General features: G+C 32.3%; 1 protein-coding gene across 3 annotated transcripts in view; it reads right to left on the minus strand.

Annotated features, from left to right (window-relative positions):
- Positions 1-18393, minus strand: part of ESYT2 (extended synaptotagmin 2) — a 110624-nt gene that overhangs the window by 19668 nt on the left and 72563 nt on the right. The window contains exons 9-17 of one of the 3 annotated variants that reach the window (XM_058297620.1): positions 18046-18222; positions 16807-16889; positions 15134-15182; positions 13422-13511; positions 12857-12952; positions 10788-10889; positions 7000-7062; positions 3723-3797; positions 2709-2795 (exon numbers count right to left, since the gene is read on the minus strand). In XM_058297620.1, coding sequence (XP_058153603.1) covers positions 2709-2795; positions 3723-3797; positions 7000-7062; positions 10788-10889; positions 12857-12952; positions 13422-13511; positions 15134-15182; positions 16807-16889; positions 18046-18222 — 822 coding nt within the window. The remainder of the gene's footprint in view (positions 1-2708; positions 2796-3722; positions 3798-6999; positions 7063-10787; positions 10890-12856; positions 12953-13421; positions 13512-15133; positions 15183-16806; positions 16890-18045; positions 18223-18393) is intronic. The other 2 variants (XM_058297622.1, XM_058297623.1) reach the window with 2 other exon arrangements.

Raw genomic sequence — 18393 nt, forward strand, 5'->3', positions numbered from 1 at the left:
AATGGTAAGAGAATCCTTCTGCAAGTTACAGCAGATGTACATCACTATTGCAGGGTGATGGGAAAACTAAAATTGGCATGACCTATGGACTGTGGTTAACAGCAATACTATAATATTATTGCATCAATGCCAAAGTTGTACTGTGTTGATAATGGAGGTGTATGGGAAAAGTGTGCCAAATGTATGCTATGGACCATGATTGGTGATAATGTCTGATGACATTATCTCATAATCTGTAACAAATGTTCCACCATGGTGTGTTGTTGTATGGGAAATCTACACACCTGTATGATTGTTTTGCAAGTTCACATCTGTAACAAAAATATACGTGTATTTTTTAAAAAATAGTGTGGGTTGGGGGAAAAATACACCAAATGTAAGATAAGAATGATAGTTGGTAGTAATATTTTGATGATGCTCTTGCATAGTTTATAACAAATGTTTCACAACAATGCAAAGTGTTTGTGGAGGGTGATGTATGAGACCCCTGTGTGATGTTATATATATTTATTTTACAAGTTCACAATCTTTACTACACACTTCTTGTTTATGCATGTTCATGTATGAATGATATACTTCAATAAAAAATTTTTAAAAAGGATATTAAGAGGATATTATGGACAATTTTATACCAATGAAGGCAATAATTTAGATGAATTGGAAAAATTCCTTGAAAGATATATATACCAGAGATTATCCAGAAGAGACAGATAACCTGATAGCCCTATATTTATTCAAGAAATGGAATTTGTATTGAGAGTCCACAAAGAAAACTGCAGGCTCAGATGGTTTCACTGATGAATTCTACCAAGCACATGGGGAAATGTCTAGGAGGGAACTCTTTCCAACTCATTCTATGGGGCTAGTATTACCATGATACCAAAATCAGAAAATAAGAAAATAAAAATTGCAGACCAATACTCTTAATGACTTAGATGCAAAAATTCTTAGCAACATTTTAGCAAACTGAATTAAATAATACATAAACAGGATACTACATCATGACCAACAGAATGCTACCCCTGTGGCTCAATTAGTTGGTCTCCCATCTACTATATGGGAGGTACTGGGTTTGCATCTCGGGGCCTCCTTGTGAAGGCAGGCTTGCCTGCACACTGCAGAGAGCTGCCCGGCCCGCAGGCGAGCCATCTCAGCAAGGTGATGCAAAAAAAAAACAGAACAGAGGAGTGCACAGTGAATGGATACAGAGAGCAGACAGCACACAAGAAGCCACAAGGGGGGAGGGGATATAAAAAACAAAGAGGGCTTACACTGTTTGATTTTCATACTTATTGTAAAGCACCAGTAATAAAGACTGTGGTATTGGCATAAGAAAAGACATAAAGAACAATGGAATAGAACAGGAGTTCCAGAAATAGATCCTTGCATATGGCCTATCGATTTTCAACAAAGTTGCCAAGGTAATTCAATGGGGCAAAGAGTAATCTTTTCAACAAAAACTGCTGAACAACTATATAACCATATATTAAAAAAATGAACCATGACATTTACCTTACACTGTATATGAAAATTAACTCAATACGAACCATATACCTAAGTATAAAGTTAAAAGTACAAAAATTCTAGAGATAGAAGAAACACAGAAGAAAATCTTGTTTAGATTTGGGAAGTTTTTCTTAAATAGGATATGGAAAAAGCATGAACTAAAAAGGAAAAGGTCAATAAATTGGACTTCTTTTAAAAAGAAACTTCTGCTATTCAAAAGACACTTAAGAAAGTGAAAACTCAAACCACAGAGAAAATATCTGCAACACATAAATCCAAAACAGCACTTGAATCTATATTAAAACTTACAATTCAATATTTAGAAGATAAACAACCTAATAAAAAATGGGCAAAGGATATGAATAAATATTTCCCCATAGAAGATAAACAGGTAGAAAATAAAATATGAGAAGATGCCCAACATCATTGGTAATCATATGGAAACTACCATGAGATACTACCACAAATCCATTGAGCTAAAACAACAAAATCTGAGCATAGCAAGTGTCAGCAAGATTTAAAGAAAGTGGAACTCTCATATACTGCTGGTGGGAATTTAAAATAGTAGGATTTGGAAAATTTGTCACTTTTATTAAAAAGTTAAACATACACCTACCACATCAACAAGTCATTCTGCTTCTAGATATTTACTCAATAGAAATACACAGACTTGTAGATGAATGCTCACAGGAGATTTATTTGTAAAAGCCTTACACTGGAAACAGCTCAACCTGTTACTGACAGGTAAATAAATGAGCAATTGTGGTATATCTAGACCACGGAACACTACTCAGTAATAAAAAATAAATTATGGATACCTGCAACAATATGGACGAATCTCAAAATAATTTTTATCAGTGAAAGAATACAGGAAAAAAGAATACATCCTGTATAATTATTTATATAAAATTCTAAAATATGCAAACAATTATCTACTGTGACAGAAAGAAGACCTGTGTTTGTCTGGGGAGGGTGTCTATGTGAGGTAAGAATTACAAATGGATGCGGAAACTTGAAGATGACGGACATGTTTATCATCTTGATTGTGGTGATGGGTTCATCAGTAATCACACAGGTCACAATTCATTAAATTATACACTTTAAATATGTGCAGTTTATTTTATGTCAATTATACTCTAGTAAATCTGTTAAAAATGTAAAAAAATAGCTTAACTTCAAGGTCTAAAATGTAAACAAAATACCTCAACTTCCAGGTCCTGGCGCTTGGGATTATGAATGAAGAAAGTGAAGTGTTCCTCCCACACAGGTTCGTTGGTTTTGTACCGAATCTGAAAGAATATAAAATATCAGCTCTGCAATATTTTCTGTGTAAAAGTTCTGCCAACTCCTGTACATATTTAATCTAAAAACTTTTTAGAGTGGGTAATGAAAACTGATTATTGTAAAATCAGGACTTGTATACCCATCCCAATGGTAAAGACTAAAGACTTAATCTTCTTGGTTTGACCTTAGTTCTATTCATTCCCTGGTGTCTAGTATATGGAGATGTTTCTTAAATTAATTGTTAACATTAAAAATGTATAATGACCTATAATAACATAGTTTCTATAATTTCTAAAGTGCTTTCTATTAGCAAAGCAGAATATAGTATAGCTATAGCAATACCATCTTTCAATTAAGCACTGTTGGTTATCCTTTTTATCCCCCCCCTTTTTTAAGGAGGTACCTGGGATTGAACTCAGGTCCTAGTACACGGTAAGAAGGCACTCAACCAACTCAGGTACATCGGCTCCCCAATGAGAGCTGTTTTTTTCATTTGTTTGTTTGTTTTTGGGCGGTACCAGGGAATGAACCAGGGACCTCGTACATGGAAAGCAGGCAACTCAATCACTTGTTACATCAGCTACCTGTTGGTTATCTTTTAAAGAGTATTTATAGAGCATTCCAAAGAAACTTAGAAATGTATCCTATGTCATTCACCCATGAAATCAAGCAAAAGCATAATCATATATTATTTTTATTTTTTAAATGAACAAAACCGTATTTGTTACCAAATTAAGCAGCTGATTATCTATCAAATGGTTAACACCAACCAAAAAGTTAGGGAAAGCAATAGTCTTAACCCAATATTGTCACACTATTTGAACACCATCTAATTTGCAACTTGACATTCCACAGCTAAGACTGGCAATAATGAAAAACATGAATATCAGAAAACAATCACTGAAAACTAGGGAAAAATATTAGTACTTTACCTTACTCTCTTGTGCTTTATGGCCAACTGACATTTGGACCAGTGGATTTGGGTTGCTGTTTATTTTCTTCCCTGTCTATCAAAAGTAAAACAAAAAGTAGGCAAACTCACATCTTAAAATGGGTCTTATTAAAAATGAAATTATTGGCTTATTATTAAGAGATATTTCTATTTACCTCATAAATTACAGGGACTATCTAGAAACAATTTAATTAGAAAACAACTGCTAAGCATATTCCAAAGTTACCATTTTATCTACCATGAAATAAATTAAGAAAACTTTGTATAAAATTTTTGAATGTATTTTATTTTTAAAACAAGTTACTGTAGAAAAATTAAATATTCTGAAAATCTTTAATGTTAATTACAGTTTTCAAAACTTATTTTACTGGGATAATAAAATGAATAAGGTATAATGAATGAATGCAGAAAAATACATGAGAAAGGACAAATGAGGAAGAATGTATAATTCACAGGTATTCTTCTGGTTAGCATAATAAAAAATATTAGAAAGTGCCATGTTTTTACATTTTTTACCTACTATCTTCTGTTCAAACACATATCAAATATCAAATCTTGCTTACCAGCTGCTAAGTAATTTTAACTGGAAGAATAAACATCAATTTAAAATCACATTAAATTAAGAAGATGTAAATGTAACCAAAAAAAAGTCAGAAATAAGAAAAAACAGTAAGAAGCATACTTTAGCACAGACAGCTGATAAAGGAAAACAGAGTAAAACACAACATATATGTAACATGAGGTTTATTCATAACTTAGCCCCACAAGAAGATGCAGTTAAATATCTGTGTTAGTGGAAATGAACTAGGCGGTCACAAAAATGTTTTTTAGTCAAATAATTTTAGAGTTCAATCTTTAACACTGCAGCAATGACAGAAATATACATCAAAATCATACAATTATCAAAATAAAATATTACTAGCTCAAACCTACTGCGATAAACTATTTTCTGGTTCATCTTTTTGATGTGAATGAACTCTGCAAAATGAAATAAATACTGTTAAAAAAATAATCCAAGGCTATATAGGCTACTGTGGCATAGACTATTAACTGTTTACCCGAATCCATTTTCTCCTGTAATACTAACCTCTGAATTTTAGCTGGGTAAAAGCCCTCTGTGAATAAAGACTGTATTTCCAAATATCCTTTGCAGTTAGGTGTGGCCATATAACTAAGTTCTGGCCTTAAAGGAATGGGTATGCCTTCCATTTCCCCTCTCCCTGTTCTTTTAGCTAGAATACATCAGGCGTCTTTGACCATGATATGGAAGTTGACTGTTAAGCATGGCAGAGCTATAGGAGAGAAGGAGCCTGGATCCCCAATACCACGGAGACTGGGCTACTCATGCTGCTCAATTCTGTTATTTCTGAGAGAAAAATAAATTTCTGTTTTCCTTAAGCCACTACTGCTTTTAGGTCTTTGATACAGAAGCTAACTTTTTCTCTTAACAAATATAAATACTTAATTCATCTCTGAAAGCATGACCATTCACTTCTAGAGATTTAAGACATATTTTTTCACTTTTTAACATCTTTGAAAACAGAATGAAACTTAGAACTGATGACATTATACACCTGCTTTTGGCCAGAAACAGTAGTGATACAGTTGTCATTGCCTTAACTAATTTATTTTGCTTATATTTTCCTTTTATGCGTGCATGTGAGTGATATGATAAAAATGTAAGTCTATCCTACACTGAAAAGTTCTTTCAATAACTATAAAATAAACACTATCAAAGCTTAACTAGCACTTTTCTTCTTCAGTGGTACATAAAATAATGGTACATCTTCAAATGGATGAGGTTTTAGATTCTATGAAATAAGATTAAATCACGGTCCAAATTTTCTATCATGACACACTACTCAAAATTCATTAGGATAAGAGAGAGGCACATGAGATAAAGAAAATATAAGCTTTTATATCAGATCATTTTGATTTTAAATCTCACTCTTTACCACTTAATTATTGAGTCCTAAATATTTCAACTATCTGAACCTCAGCTTTTATGTCTATAAAGAAGCATAATAACCACTTTCCAGAATCCTGGCTTAAATGAGATAATGTAATAACATAGCAATTACAATACATTCATTATCCTAGCTATGCTTAATCACTTTTATATGTATTATATTAATTTACTCAATAATCCAAAGAAGAATATATTATTTCTACAATTATATAAATTATAAAATAGAGAGAATTATATATCTTGCTGTAGACCACAAAGTTTAGTAGGTATGCTGAGATTCAAATCAAGGCAGTATGATTTCAGAGCCTTTGTTCTTAACCATTATGCTCTGTTTGAAAACTTTCAGACGTCAAAGAAAAGAATCTTGATAAAATTCCTTTCAGTGTTTTGATGGAAACAGTCATTTCAACTATTGTGTGACCTAGTATTCAAAAAGGGTAATTCTCTACTAACCCATAACTTATTTCCTTAGCAAGGATACTATATATATTACATTAAAAAAGCAGTTTTTGTCTTCCTATCACTCTTGAAATCTAACATTTTCCTACAGTTGAAATTGGTTAAAACCATTCCTGTTTCTTTTGTAGGCAATTTTCTTAAAACAATTACATTTACATTTCCCCCAAATATTAAGCCTAAAACATTAAAAGAACTCAGAGAAAAAAATAATAAAACATAAGACACAGGATATTTTTAAACAATTTAGCCAGAAATACATGTTTGTATCATGTTTTAGGGAGTGGAGCTTAGTTTTCAATATACCTCATCAAATGAAGTTTAAAGCTTCTCAAAAGATATATCACCCAAACCCAGCAGTACCAAAAGTCATGAAATTGCTTACTCAGAGATGGCCCTAACTCAACATATTGGAAGAGGTGATTTTTTAAAAAATGTATATATTAATAGTTCACAAAGTGTACCTTTAAATCACAATCTAAAAATTAAGATTTTAAAATAGAACCTCTATTTTACCATTGTCATAAAATCAATTCTAATTAAAATATATATGGTTTAGAATCACCTTAGAGATAGGTGCATATATCTAAGGCCAACAGGAAAGAAATCTAGCTCATTATATTGTTTATTTTATTATTTACCTTAGAAATTGACATAAATAGTCCTAAATACGTATTCTTGTGTAAAAAGCAGGATTTCTCCAACTAGACAACTAATTACTGAGTTAGCATGGGAGGTAATTTGTGAATAAACTTTTGATAATTGAAGTATCATCTCTTTCAACATGTTTTAATTAATTTTGTGACCTTAATGGAAAACTGTATTAGTTTACCTTTAAAGCTTTCTGAACCGCAGCCTTCTTCAAGCCATCATGGTTAAATTCTAATGGGTTACTCTTTCAAGTCAGAAGAAAATGAATATACCAGGGGTTAATAAAACATGCAATGAGGAGTTTATGTAAGGTTAATGACATGAAAATTTATGAGCACACCCCCCAAAAAAACCTCTTTAAATAAAAACCACCAACAAGAATGACACAAAGACAAAGACAAAGTAAAAGCCATTTGTAAAATTCTTCAAGTTCAAGATTTTATCCTTGAATAAACCTTTAAGCAGTAAGTTTCAAAACACATTTTATCTTATATAACTACTATTTTTTTATTCTTCCTTCTCTCCTCTCCCCACACTTCTCCTTTGGATTTGAAAAATACAAACGTGACACTTTAGGAAAGGAGTGTACCTACTATTCTTTCCCCTTGAATAAACCCTAAGAAAAATAAACTATAATCAAACTAAAGGTTTTATCTAAAATGCAAATTAATGAGCAATTGCTCTGGAACCAATTCATATTCTGAATGAGCAGATGCTATTTTTATTCCTTCTGAAATTTACCTTCTTAGGGCAGAAACATGGTAGAGACAAAGCCATTCTTTTCTGCTTTGTCCCTCATTCTTAATAAAATGTAGAGATTGATCTAGATCATCTCAAAAATTTCTTCTGGCTTTAAACTTCTATTATTATATGTTTTACTTCTTGCTTTTATTGACTTTTTTTTCAGTTCATTGTTTTTTTTTTTAACTCAAAAGAGCAAGAGCTGTTTTGCGAGCTCCTTCCAGCACTAATATTTAAGATTAAAGATTTTAGTTGTAATTAACTTCAAATGGAAATTAAATTTTTGAAAATATCTTCAATGTTTGTGGCAGATTGGACCAGTTGAGAAGACCAAATATTGGGCCAAGCAGTAATTAATAAAGACAGTAAGGCCCAGTCCTTAATCCAGGCTGCATATTAAAATAGCCAGGGAAGCTTTATATATATAAAGATAGAAAACGCACAGAATCAGTTCAATTAATTTCTGGGTAGAGCCCGGATCTGGGTTTTTTTTAACAGCTTCCCTGGTAATGCTGTTACAGAGCAAGGTTGGGAACAACTGCTCTAAAGTGTGAGGACTGATATTCTTCAAATATCATAAGGACCTTTCCCTGAAGCTAACTTTTGGATACATGTGACCTGTATTAAACATATATATCCTAACGTGTATCACTAAAAGAAAAACAAGGAGAGAGGCTGTATGGGATTAGGGTGACACAAAGAGGCTCAGCGAGAGATTGTGACAAGCTGCACATGCCTCAGAGTCAGAGAAACCAGATTCCATTCAAATGCAGCCACTGCAGGTGTCTCACAGTGAGGCCTTGGGAAAAGTTACTTTACCTTTTATACTTTTCCTATTCACCATAAATGGAGTACTAATAGCCACCTGTACTTTTTAAAAATTAGAGCTGAAAATAACTTACATAAGACATCTAGCATCATCATGCCTTGGAGTCTCATTAAGTGGTAGCTATTATATAACTAACATTATAATGTACAAAGTAGTAGTGTATAACTACCATACAATTTATAGCTATAGCATTCTTCTGACAAAACTTTATACAGAATCATGAACTGATAAATTTAATAAAGTGAGAACAAATTCACTTTTAACTAGGATGCAATAGAGGAGAGGTCAAGAATGTAGACTCTGGGGTCACCATTGCCTGAGTTCAAACTCCAGTTTTGATACTTACTAACCATGTGACTTTGGATCTTTAATCTCAGTTACTTAAATTCTCTGTGTCTGTTTTCTAATCTGTAAAATGAAAATGATGTTCTTGAGGATTAAATGAATACAGCCCTTAGAACCCTGCTTGGTTATTGAAAAGTGCTCAATAAATGTTTGTTATCATTATTATTTATATAAGTCTAAGATTCTTGAACTGGCTAATAAGGATTCTAAAGCTCGTCATCATGAGTTAACAGAATACCAGTGTTGTTTAAGTCTGAAATTCAAGCCCAGGATTTGATGAAAAGCAAAAGGAGAGCAAAGTTCTAATAGTCTGAATTATAAAGAGGGAACTTCGAGTATGGAAGAAATTCATTGTTTTATGAATTTTCAGATAGGGATTGCTGGTGGTAATGTAGTTATTGTGTTGAAAATTAAATGTGTTTCAAGTAAGTAGAAAGTAAGATAGCAACTGCAAAATTATCGCAGCCTTTTGAGGAAAATTGAGGAAACATAGATATAATTTCATACTAAAACCAATGGGTCAAAAATAAAACATTCCACTTGTTCAAATTTATTTTACACTCATTTTGTATGATGCATATATTCTAATTATAAAGAACAGTATCTGATTTTGACAAAGAGTAGGAAAATCAATTTTGATAATTCAGCAATGTCTTAACTAAATATTGCAAAGCAATTAAAAAAATGACACAAGGTCAGAAATATTCCCCTTTAAAAGAAATAGTTGTATGATGGGGAAAAAAAAAACTTAGAAAAACTACTGGAAATAGACTAACAACTTATGCAGTAGAATCATACTATCATTTCTACTAGTTTATGATGAAATTTTCTGCTAAGAAATACTTGAAGTAGAAAGCTATTTTATTAAAAAAGTGATGGAAAACATTTGTCATTATGTACCTCTGACCTCATTCTGACTTTTGAAAAGGATTTAAATAGGTGTAAGCAGAAAGAGTCAAAGACCATGATTATCACTTGTGATCAGTGTGACTCTGAATAGCTGACCTAAGCCTTCTGGGTCTTCATTTTTCTCATCCATAAAACAGGTAAAATACCTGTCTTTAAAGTTTTGACCTACCTCATTTTTTCAATATAAAAATATACTGAGAAAACATGTGGAAATTCTTTTAAAGTAGAACTGAAAACTCTTCAAAAATGCAAAGTACTATCATAACTAGACTCGAAGGCCAAAAGAACTTTAAGAATCTCACTAATTACTAAATTAAATCTGAAGGGACGCTTTCTTGGCTAGTGACACTATGTTCTTGGTGACTTTCTCTGAGTCCGGAGTATTGAAAATATCTAATAAAAGTACTAAGTGTACCAGGTGTCAAGGTGCCACAGCATAAAGACCAGAGGGGAAACAGGGATAATGAGATCAAAATCAGCTCCCCAAACAAACATTTAAAAATGCTTAATTATCCACTCCAGGAAATACCTAAGTTCCTTAAAAGAAGCTGAATCATAAATACAGTATATTTTAACTCTTCCTTAGGTGTTCTGGTCAAATAATGAGGGAGAAGGTAAATTTTCAAGTTAAAAAAATGGGTGAGTTTTATATATTCATATGACCCTTGTAATGGATAACGGAAAGTTGATTGCAAAGCTAGGGCTTTAATGTGCCAGGCATCAGAGAAGCCTAAGTTCCAAACTTTTCTTTTTGGTCAGAAGAAAGTAGATTTAAGAAAGTTATTTGAAAGCTTACAAAGGATTTTTTATATCTCACATTGAGATGAACCACAAGAAAATAAATTTTAATCATTATAGCTTCATTTTTTCCTCAGTAGAATGGGCCAGTAGTAGTTTAGGACTCTAAGGGTTTTTTCATAATGATTCATGAGGTTTGGTCATCTCATCATCAGATATACTTACCAATGTAACAGCAGTGTGAAATTTAAAAAAAAAAGCAAAGAAGAAACACAGTAACTAAAATCATGCAAGAAAAAAAAAGCATGCCAAGTCATTCCACCATTGCGTAGATTGCATTAGAAGTTCTAGTCCACATTCTGGCAGTCTCCATTAAAAACAGAAAGAAAGAACACTAGAGAACTCACAAATAGTGCTCTATAGACTGAGGTAGTATTTTCACAAAATACTAGTCCCGATGCTCTCCTCTCTTTTAAGTAGCCACACCCAAAGTTTCCCTCGTAGATACTCTTAAGAAAGTGAAAATGGAAGGAGAAAGCAAAGAATGATGGATTGTGGTAAAATGAATGCACAAAAAGCACTAATAAATAAGAGTGCAAAGTTCGAGTCAAAGAATTCCACAATAACTCACAGTGAAAATTAGTCAGCAAATGTGCCTGTTTTAAAATAAACACCCAACAGGGCAGTGGTTTTGCAAATTCTTTGCCTCTGACAGCCATAACATACTTCATGCACAAAGTGCTCTTTTAATAAACATGTTAACAAATTCACTTCAATTTTTTTGCTTATGTGACATTATTCAAATTGCAATTTAATGTGACAAAACACAGTTCTAAAGAAAGGTCTAAACTTTTCTTCCCAATTCAGCAATACTATTCTTTATATGCTAAAATAATATGACAAATTCATTTCTATCAGGCACTTTATAACATACAATACTGTGGTTAAAAACAAAATGTTCTATCATACCAGAAATTCTATAAAACAGTTAAATCACAGTGAAACAACTTTCCCCAAAATAAAATTGTAACAGATAAAGTCACAGACTTTAGACTGGAAGATTGGTCAAAAGATTAAGGTAAATACTTTAAGAGAAATGTAAAAATTTAAGGAGTAAAAATCAGCCAAGAAACCTTCATTGAAAGAAAGAGTACAATTACATACAATATAATTTCCTCCTGGTGTAAAGAAATTATATGATCAGATTTTAATTGCCAATAACTTTAAATAAATGGTACAAATGTACAATGTACATTTACTTCATTTTTGAGCAAAGTCAAAGTAATGTGCAAGTTTCAAAACTGGAAAAATGCTAGATGAAACAAAGGGTATATATTTCATGAGCAATAAGGAAACTTAGTTTAACTATGTTAAGGTGAGACTCCACTGGATGAACATAATAGGTCAAGATGAAACATAATGTAAACTGCAAAACATAGCATCATAAAGGACTGAGTTAAGTGCTTCTTTGTGTTCTTGTACATCTCATCAAGTTAAGTATAACCCAATACCCAATCTTGATAAAAGATGAAAGGCACATGAAGACTATTAGATCAATGAAAGTTTTAGTAAGCATGAAGACTTAGGCAACAGACAATCTTAGGAGGAAAAAACTCTGTATCTGGTGGTAGTAGTCTTTCTTTCAACAAAATTGGCCACTGACACACTGAAATAAAGCAAGGATGAAACCTATTTGAACAAGTAAATGGGCACTCAAAAAATTATGAAAAATGTTAACATTTATAATGGTAACATAAATAGTAGGGTTTTAAGTATTTTAGTGGAAGGATCATACTATGCTCTACATGACTGATTTCATGTTATTTTTCTTCTTCATGATTATAGTTAACAATTAAAAAAAACTATATATTACAGTTTTTTCTAAGAGCAAAACAATTCTGATACAAAGAAAAGCCCATGTTTTTAAGCTGTAGAAAGTCATATGCTTGATAGCAGATTATTTAGAGACATTACTTCCTTCCACTTCCTAATATCACTGTCACCTACCTCATGTTCTGGAAATTGCTAAGTCCCAGCAACTCATCCACTGCCATGCTGCAGCTAGAATGAATTTTGGGTTTGTAATAAAATCTGCTTTATTTTATTCCTACTCCAAAGAGATATAATTTCCACCTTTAAGTAAAAAAATTTTAATAAAGATTTCTACAGGATATCTTCTTCTCCTAATCATATTTTTTACCAATGTATAGGAGATTTCTCCACAAAAACATGTCAGAATAAAGATAATTTTGAAAATCCTGAATAAATCCAATAAAATTTATAAACATAAAAATATACTTATGAAACAAATACAAATGTATAACCTCTACATTACTATTTTCTTAGACAAAGTGAACATGAAAAACAAGCAAGACAGGAACAATTGGTACAATGTGGCTGAACAAAGCAGTGGTTTTCAAGCAAGATTTGCTAGAAGGAAATAAGCACCCACATTAGGTATCACTGCATTACTTACTGGAAGATTCCTTGCTGAATCCAAATACAAGATAAGCAATGCAGAAGAAAGACCATCATTGGCTTGGTCTTTGTCAGCTTTGATGTCTGTTAGCACCTAAAAAAACAGGAAAATATAAACCTTTGTTTCCTCAAAATTTTGCAATATTTCTATGTGATATTATTATGTCTATTATGCTTAAAAATGAGAAAAGTAGAGAAATTATCTAATAGTGTACAATTAGAGAGAACTAAATCAATAAATATCTTTTTAATGACCAGACTATTCTTGAATACAAATCAATAAAATGAAACACTCAGGCGATCTGTGGCTCTCCAAATCCCTAACTATACTCTACCAAGCACAATATCTGAAGCTTTCATAAAATAGGTCTTAATGAACAATAAATTTATTTTTAAAAATCCCATTATCTCTAATTTATCCCTGAACCTACTGTAGTGACTTGCAGCACAATATTCAAAATTATTGCTATAATTTTTTTAAATTCAGTAGCAACACAATTTTAAAGACACTAATCTTAATTATCAGGCCTGGTTGGTTATTGAGAAAAAACACTTTAGAGTACCTTATCAAGATTTGAAGCATTTGGCATTAATGTGAGCCATTCTAGTTTCAAGTGCAGCTTTCCTTTAGGAACCTCATCCAGAGTGAACCACTGAAAAGAAAATAATGTTTAGCAAAAGTTCTCCTGAATCTGAAATTCAAATTAAACTCTGTATCCAAATGTCAGAAGTTGCTCACTAACTGTGTAGCATCAATAGCTCTCAATTAATGTTGAAAGACTGAATCTTGCCATATTTCGATCCATACTCTTCAAATAGTTGGAGACTTTATGTTTTGAAAATAATGATGATAGCAGAGTCAACATTTATACAGTGTTTCCTGCTTGCCAGAAACTATTCTAAATGCTTTTCATTGATTAATTCATCTAATTCTAACAACAACTGTACAAGTACTATTATTATCCCTATTTTACTCATAAGGGAATTAAGATTAATTGAAAGATTTGAATGTTTTCTAGTACTATCAGTCTTCTATATATCAACTTTAGTGGATTTTATAGGCTAAGAGATAATATAACATTGATCCCAAATCCTAAATTTCAATATCAAATAGTTTAACAATCATTTTTATACATCACTTATATACCATTCGAAAATAGTATATATACAGCTATTTCAGTTTAAAAACCAGAAAGCAATTAATCAGAGATGGGTCCTAAACATTCAGTGGTAAGAGTCTGCCGTAAGGGCAAGGATTTGTTTCTATTTTGTTCAACACTGTATGGCAGTATATGGCACATAATAGGCATACAAGAAATATTTGTTGAATAAATGCTGAACATGCATGGGAGGAAAACATGTACTTGGAAAGTATTAGATACTCAATATTGATTTGGTTACTAATGCTTCACTTATCTAAATCCAAAGTTCCAAATCTTTCAAAAGCCACCACAAAGTTTTCCTTTTTTGAACTTTTCATTCTGATAGCACTATCCCTGCTTGAAATAGTGTCTTCTTCCTATAAATTCCCACTGCATTTATACTTATCTTTCATGTAACAATTTCTCATAGATTGCATTGTGCTGTCTCCTCTATTAATTCCAACTGTATTTTTTAAAATCCCTGCCTCCCCCCCCTTCTCTTGTCCTGCTGTTTTTGCTGTCTGTATTGTCTTCTCTTCTCATTTCCTCTCCTCTAGGATTCACCAGGATTTGATCCAGGAGCCCTCTGATGGGGAGAGAAGTTCCCTGTGAATTGCACCACCTCAGTTCCTGCTTCACTTTGCTCTTTGATGCTCTGCTTCACTTTGACAAGGGGAGCCTTGTCTCTCTTTTGATGCATCATCATCTTGCTGTGTGACTCACTTGAGCACTCATGCAGGGTCCTCCCATATGGTAGGCAGAAGCTCTATCAGTTGAGTCACATCTACTTCCCTCCAACTGTATTTAAATTTTCTATTATTAATGAGCTTTTCACATATCTCTGCCTTAACTCATGAAGGAGACATGTTTAAAATAAAATCAGAGAATTTCTAGCATATGGCAGGTACTCAAATGCTAGCTGATTTGACTCTTAAATTTCTTTTCACTTTGCTATTACTAAAAGGCCTAAATTCTTAAAATTTGTTAAGCAAATGTTAAGTTTATATAATAATATTAGTTAGGATTCCTGCATAATATAGGTGGAACAAAAATGGTGGTTCCACATTCCTCTGGCACATAGGAGATACTCAGTCAATGTTTATTAAATAGACCAATACTCAGAGAAAACTTACTTCATCTAAAAGGCGCTCCTTTTCAACTTCAATAAGATCAATCAAAAGACTACAGAAATAACAATACAATAATTTTAGAACACAGAAACAAACTTCTTATAACTAAAATAACCTGAAGCATTTGTCTATTAAAAAAAAGTATTTCAGAAATGCAACAAAATGCTATTTAGTTTATCAAGAAGCAGACTGTTCTTCCAAAAGCTTCCACAAGCTTATACCTGAGAGTAAAGAGAGGTGGGGAAAACAGCAGGGTTGAGTTTCTGTGAGGTCACAGTAGTTTACTTTGGCCTAGCTAAAGTTAGAGTTGTAAAAAGGCCAGTCTTCCCTACAATGTGACTATTTACAATGTACCAAAAATGTTTAAAAATATCTCAGCCCTTTTATTTTATACCTTCTCTCTTAGTAGTATCATTCATCACTATGGACTCAGTTATATGCATATTGATTTATAACTTGTACCTCATTTCCAGACTTTGCTTCTGAGCTCAAGACCAAGATAATCAATTGCTCATTGCACTTAAGTCCCAGACAAGCTTTTCACTCAGCATGTCTAAATGTAAGCCCATTGTATTTCCCCTTAAACAAACCAGCTCCTTGGATACTTGATTTCAAAGAACGGTACCATCTCTCACAGAAGCCAGAAACCTGGAATTCATCCTCAATTTCACTCTTTCTTTCCATGACTGAGATGGGATGATTATACTCATTTTTCCTTGTAGCCATCCCCTCCTCTCTGTTTTGCAATGTCTCAGTTTAGAACCTCATTATCTCTTTCCTGGTCTATTATCATAGTCGCCTAATTGGTCTCCCAGTTTACAATTTCATTCACTGATAATCCAACATACACGGTGAATTTTACTAGAATGCAAATATGATCTTATCCTTGCCCTGATTAAAATCCTTCAATTGCTTCCTGTTAAGTTGCCTTATGAATGAATTCCAAAGTCATAGCATAATATACAAGACCATTTTTGACAATGCCCAAACCTCTTCAATGTCATCTTCCTTATCATATTTTTTGGCACAATAAGTTCACTTAAGTAATAAATGAATTCAATGAAATGATAAATATTAAACAGAAGTGCATTTTTTAAAACCTTAATTTTTTCACTATACTAGCTATTCAATGGAAGGTGAACAAATGAATATTTGTTTTCCCAATGTGTAGGCACAATGTAAATTCCTATGTCTCAACAAAAATTAACTCAACACCTTGAAGATAAAAGATTTGCCATCAATATTTTAAAAACTCATTTTGATCTCGAAGAGCTATCCGAGAGAACTCTCTGTGATGATGGAAATTTCTATATCTGCCCTGGGTAGCCACTAACTACATGTGACTCTTGAACACTTCAAATGTGGCTAGTGCAACTGAGGAAATGCATTTTTAATTGTATTTAACTTTAATTAATTAATTAAATTAAAATAGCTATTATGTGGCCAATGGCTACCAAAATGAACATCAGGATCTCAAAGTTCTTTTTCCTCCTACTTAAATGTGAAACTTTCTAGGGGGGAAAAGTTTAAGAAATCTAAGATGAAACAAATATTATATCTAAAAGTCATTTAAAATATACACACCCATAAATACATTTTTAAAGTTATATTTCATTTTAAGAGTGATTATGAAGAAAGTAATTATAAGTTCCTTCAAACATTCACAAAGGATTTACCTTCCTAGAAAGTCATCCTTATCCGGGTCTTCATCAAAGAGTTCAATTTCTAATTCTTGTCCAGGGTGTTCATAAACTAAAGCCTGAAAAATGATTGATTAGTAGGTTTTTTGCATTTTTACTAATATAGTCATGTACTGAATACAAAGATTATAATAAACATACCATGTATTTTTCTCCAGAACTAAATAGGTTTTAAAGCTTTATATTTTCTTACTGTCAAGCACAATTATTTCTTGATAACTGGGAGATTTTGAAATACTATTGAGTTTGTTATTTAGTTATCTGGATTTACATCTCGATGGGTCAGGTTCAATCACTCCAAAACATGATCACAGGGTATCAACCACCCTGGTACTGTTTAAGGGTCTGAGATAGATGCAAAGATGCAGAATACATCATCCTAGTCCGTAAAGTTTTACATTTCAACATTGACAATCTGTTAATCCCTGGAATAACCACAAATTATCCATTTTACAACCACACAAAGATTAAAAAATCTGGCAACATACAGGACTGACAAGTGAGTGGGGAAAATGGGATGCTGGTAGGAGTATAAATTGCACTACTTTTCGGAAGAGTAATTTTTCAAAAATATATTAAGTCCTTTAACAAATCTGTAACTTTTCATCTGGGAATTCCACATTGAGGAACTTTATCTGTAGAAAACTTGGTCAGGTAAAGAAATACACATTTACATTACATTTGTACAGCATTGTTTATAATACTCAATTGAAAACAGCCTAGACTTCTCTGGGTAATAAAGTATGGTACCTATTTAATGGATTGAATGTTAAACATTATATAGACCTATATTTATTGACATGTAGAGATGTCCAGATTTATTAAATGAGAAGGTTACAGAACACAATATAATTTCTCTCATTTTTTATGCACTCATGTGTTTTTAACCACATATTACATTTAATTAGAAAAGACAATAAACTATTCACATAATGAAAATTATGTCAGTTATTTACTGTGATAGCATTATACTTAAGGTTAAAAATTTTACGTGTCAGCATTTTGTTTTCCCCACAAGAAAGTTGTGTGGTAGGTACAAATGGTTATACACTTACAAAAATTTTTAAAGATGGGAAATTAACACTAAGAGATTTTAAATTACTGCCTAAATTAATAAATTAATCCAAACCACTATGGGACCAGAATCAGAATTCAGATATACCTGATCAGTTTACCAAACTAAATGTAGTTACATTATTTGATTCAATATTTTACCTCATAAACTTCATTCCACTTTGGACTAAGATTTTCTTTCATAACTTTGCTTTGGAAGATTTGGTTGCCAACTCGAATAATTCCATAGGGATCTGACTTTCCCTTGACAAGTCCCTTAAGATAAGTATCTTTTCCCTGGAGGTCCTGAGCTTCAAGAAAATGTATCCTTAGAACACCCTGAAAAGAACAAGAACAAAAGCTTAGACTATTCATTTGTTCATTTAATAAATACGGAACCATCACAATGTACCTGTACTGTTCTAAGAACTGGGGATTCAAGTGAACAAAATAAAGATCCTTTTCTTGTGCAATATATATTCGAGCAGGGGGAGAAGACAATAACTAAGA

This window comes from Dasypus novemcinctus, chromosome 5, assembly GCF_030445035.2.
Source record: "Dasypus novemcinctus isolate mDasNov1 chromosome 5, mDasNov1.1.hap2, whole genome shotgun sequence".
Taxonomy (NCBI): domain Eukaryota; kingdom Metazoa; phylum Chordata; class Mammalia; order Cingulata; family Dasypodidae; genus Dasypus; species Dasypus novemcinctus.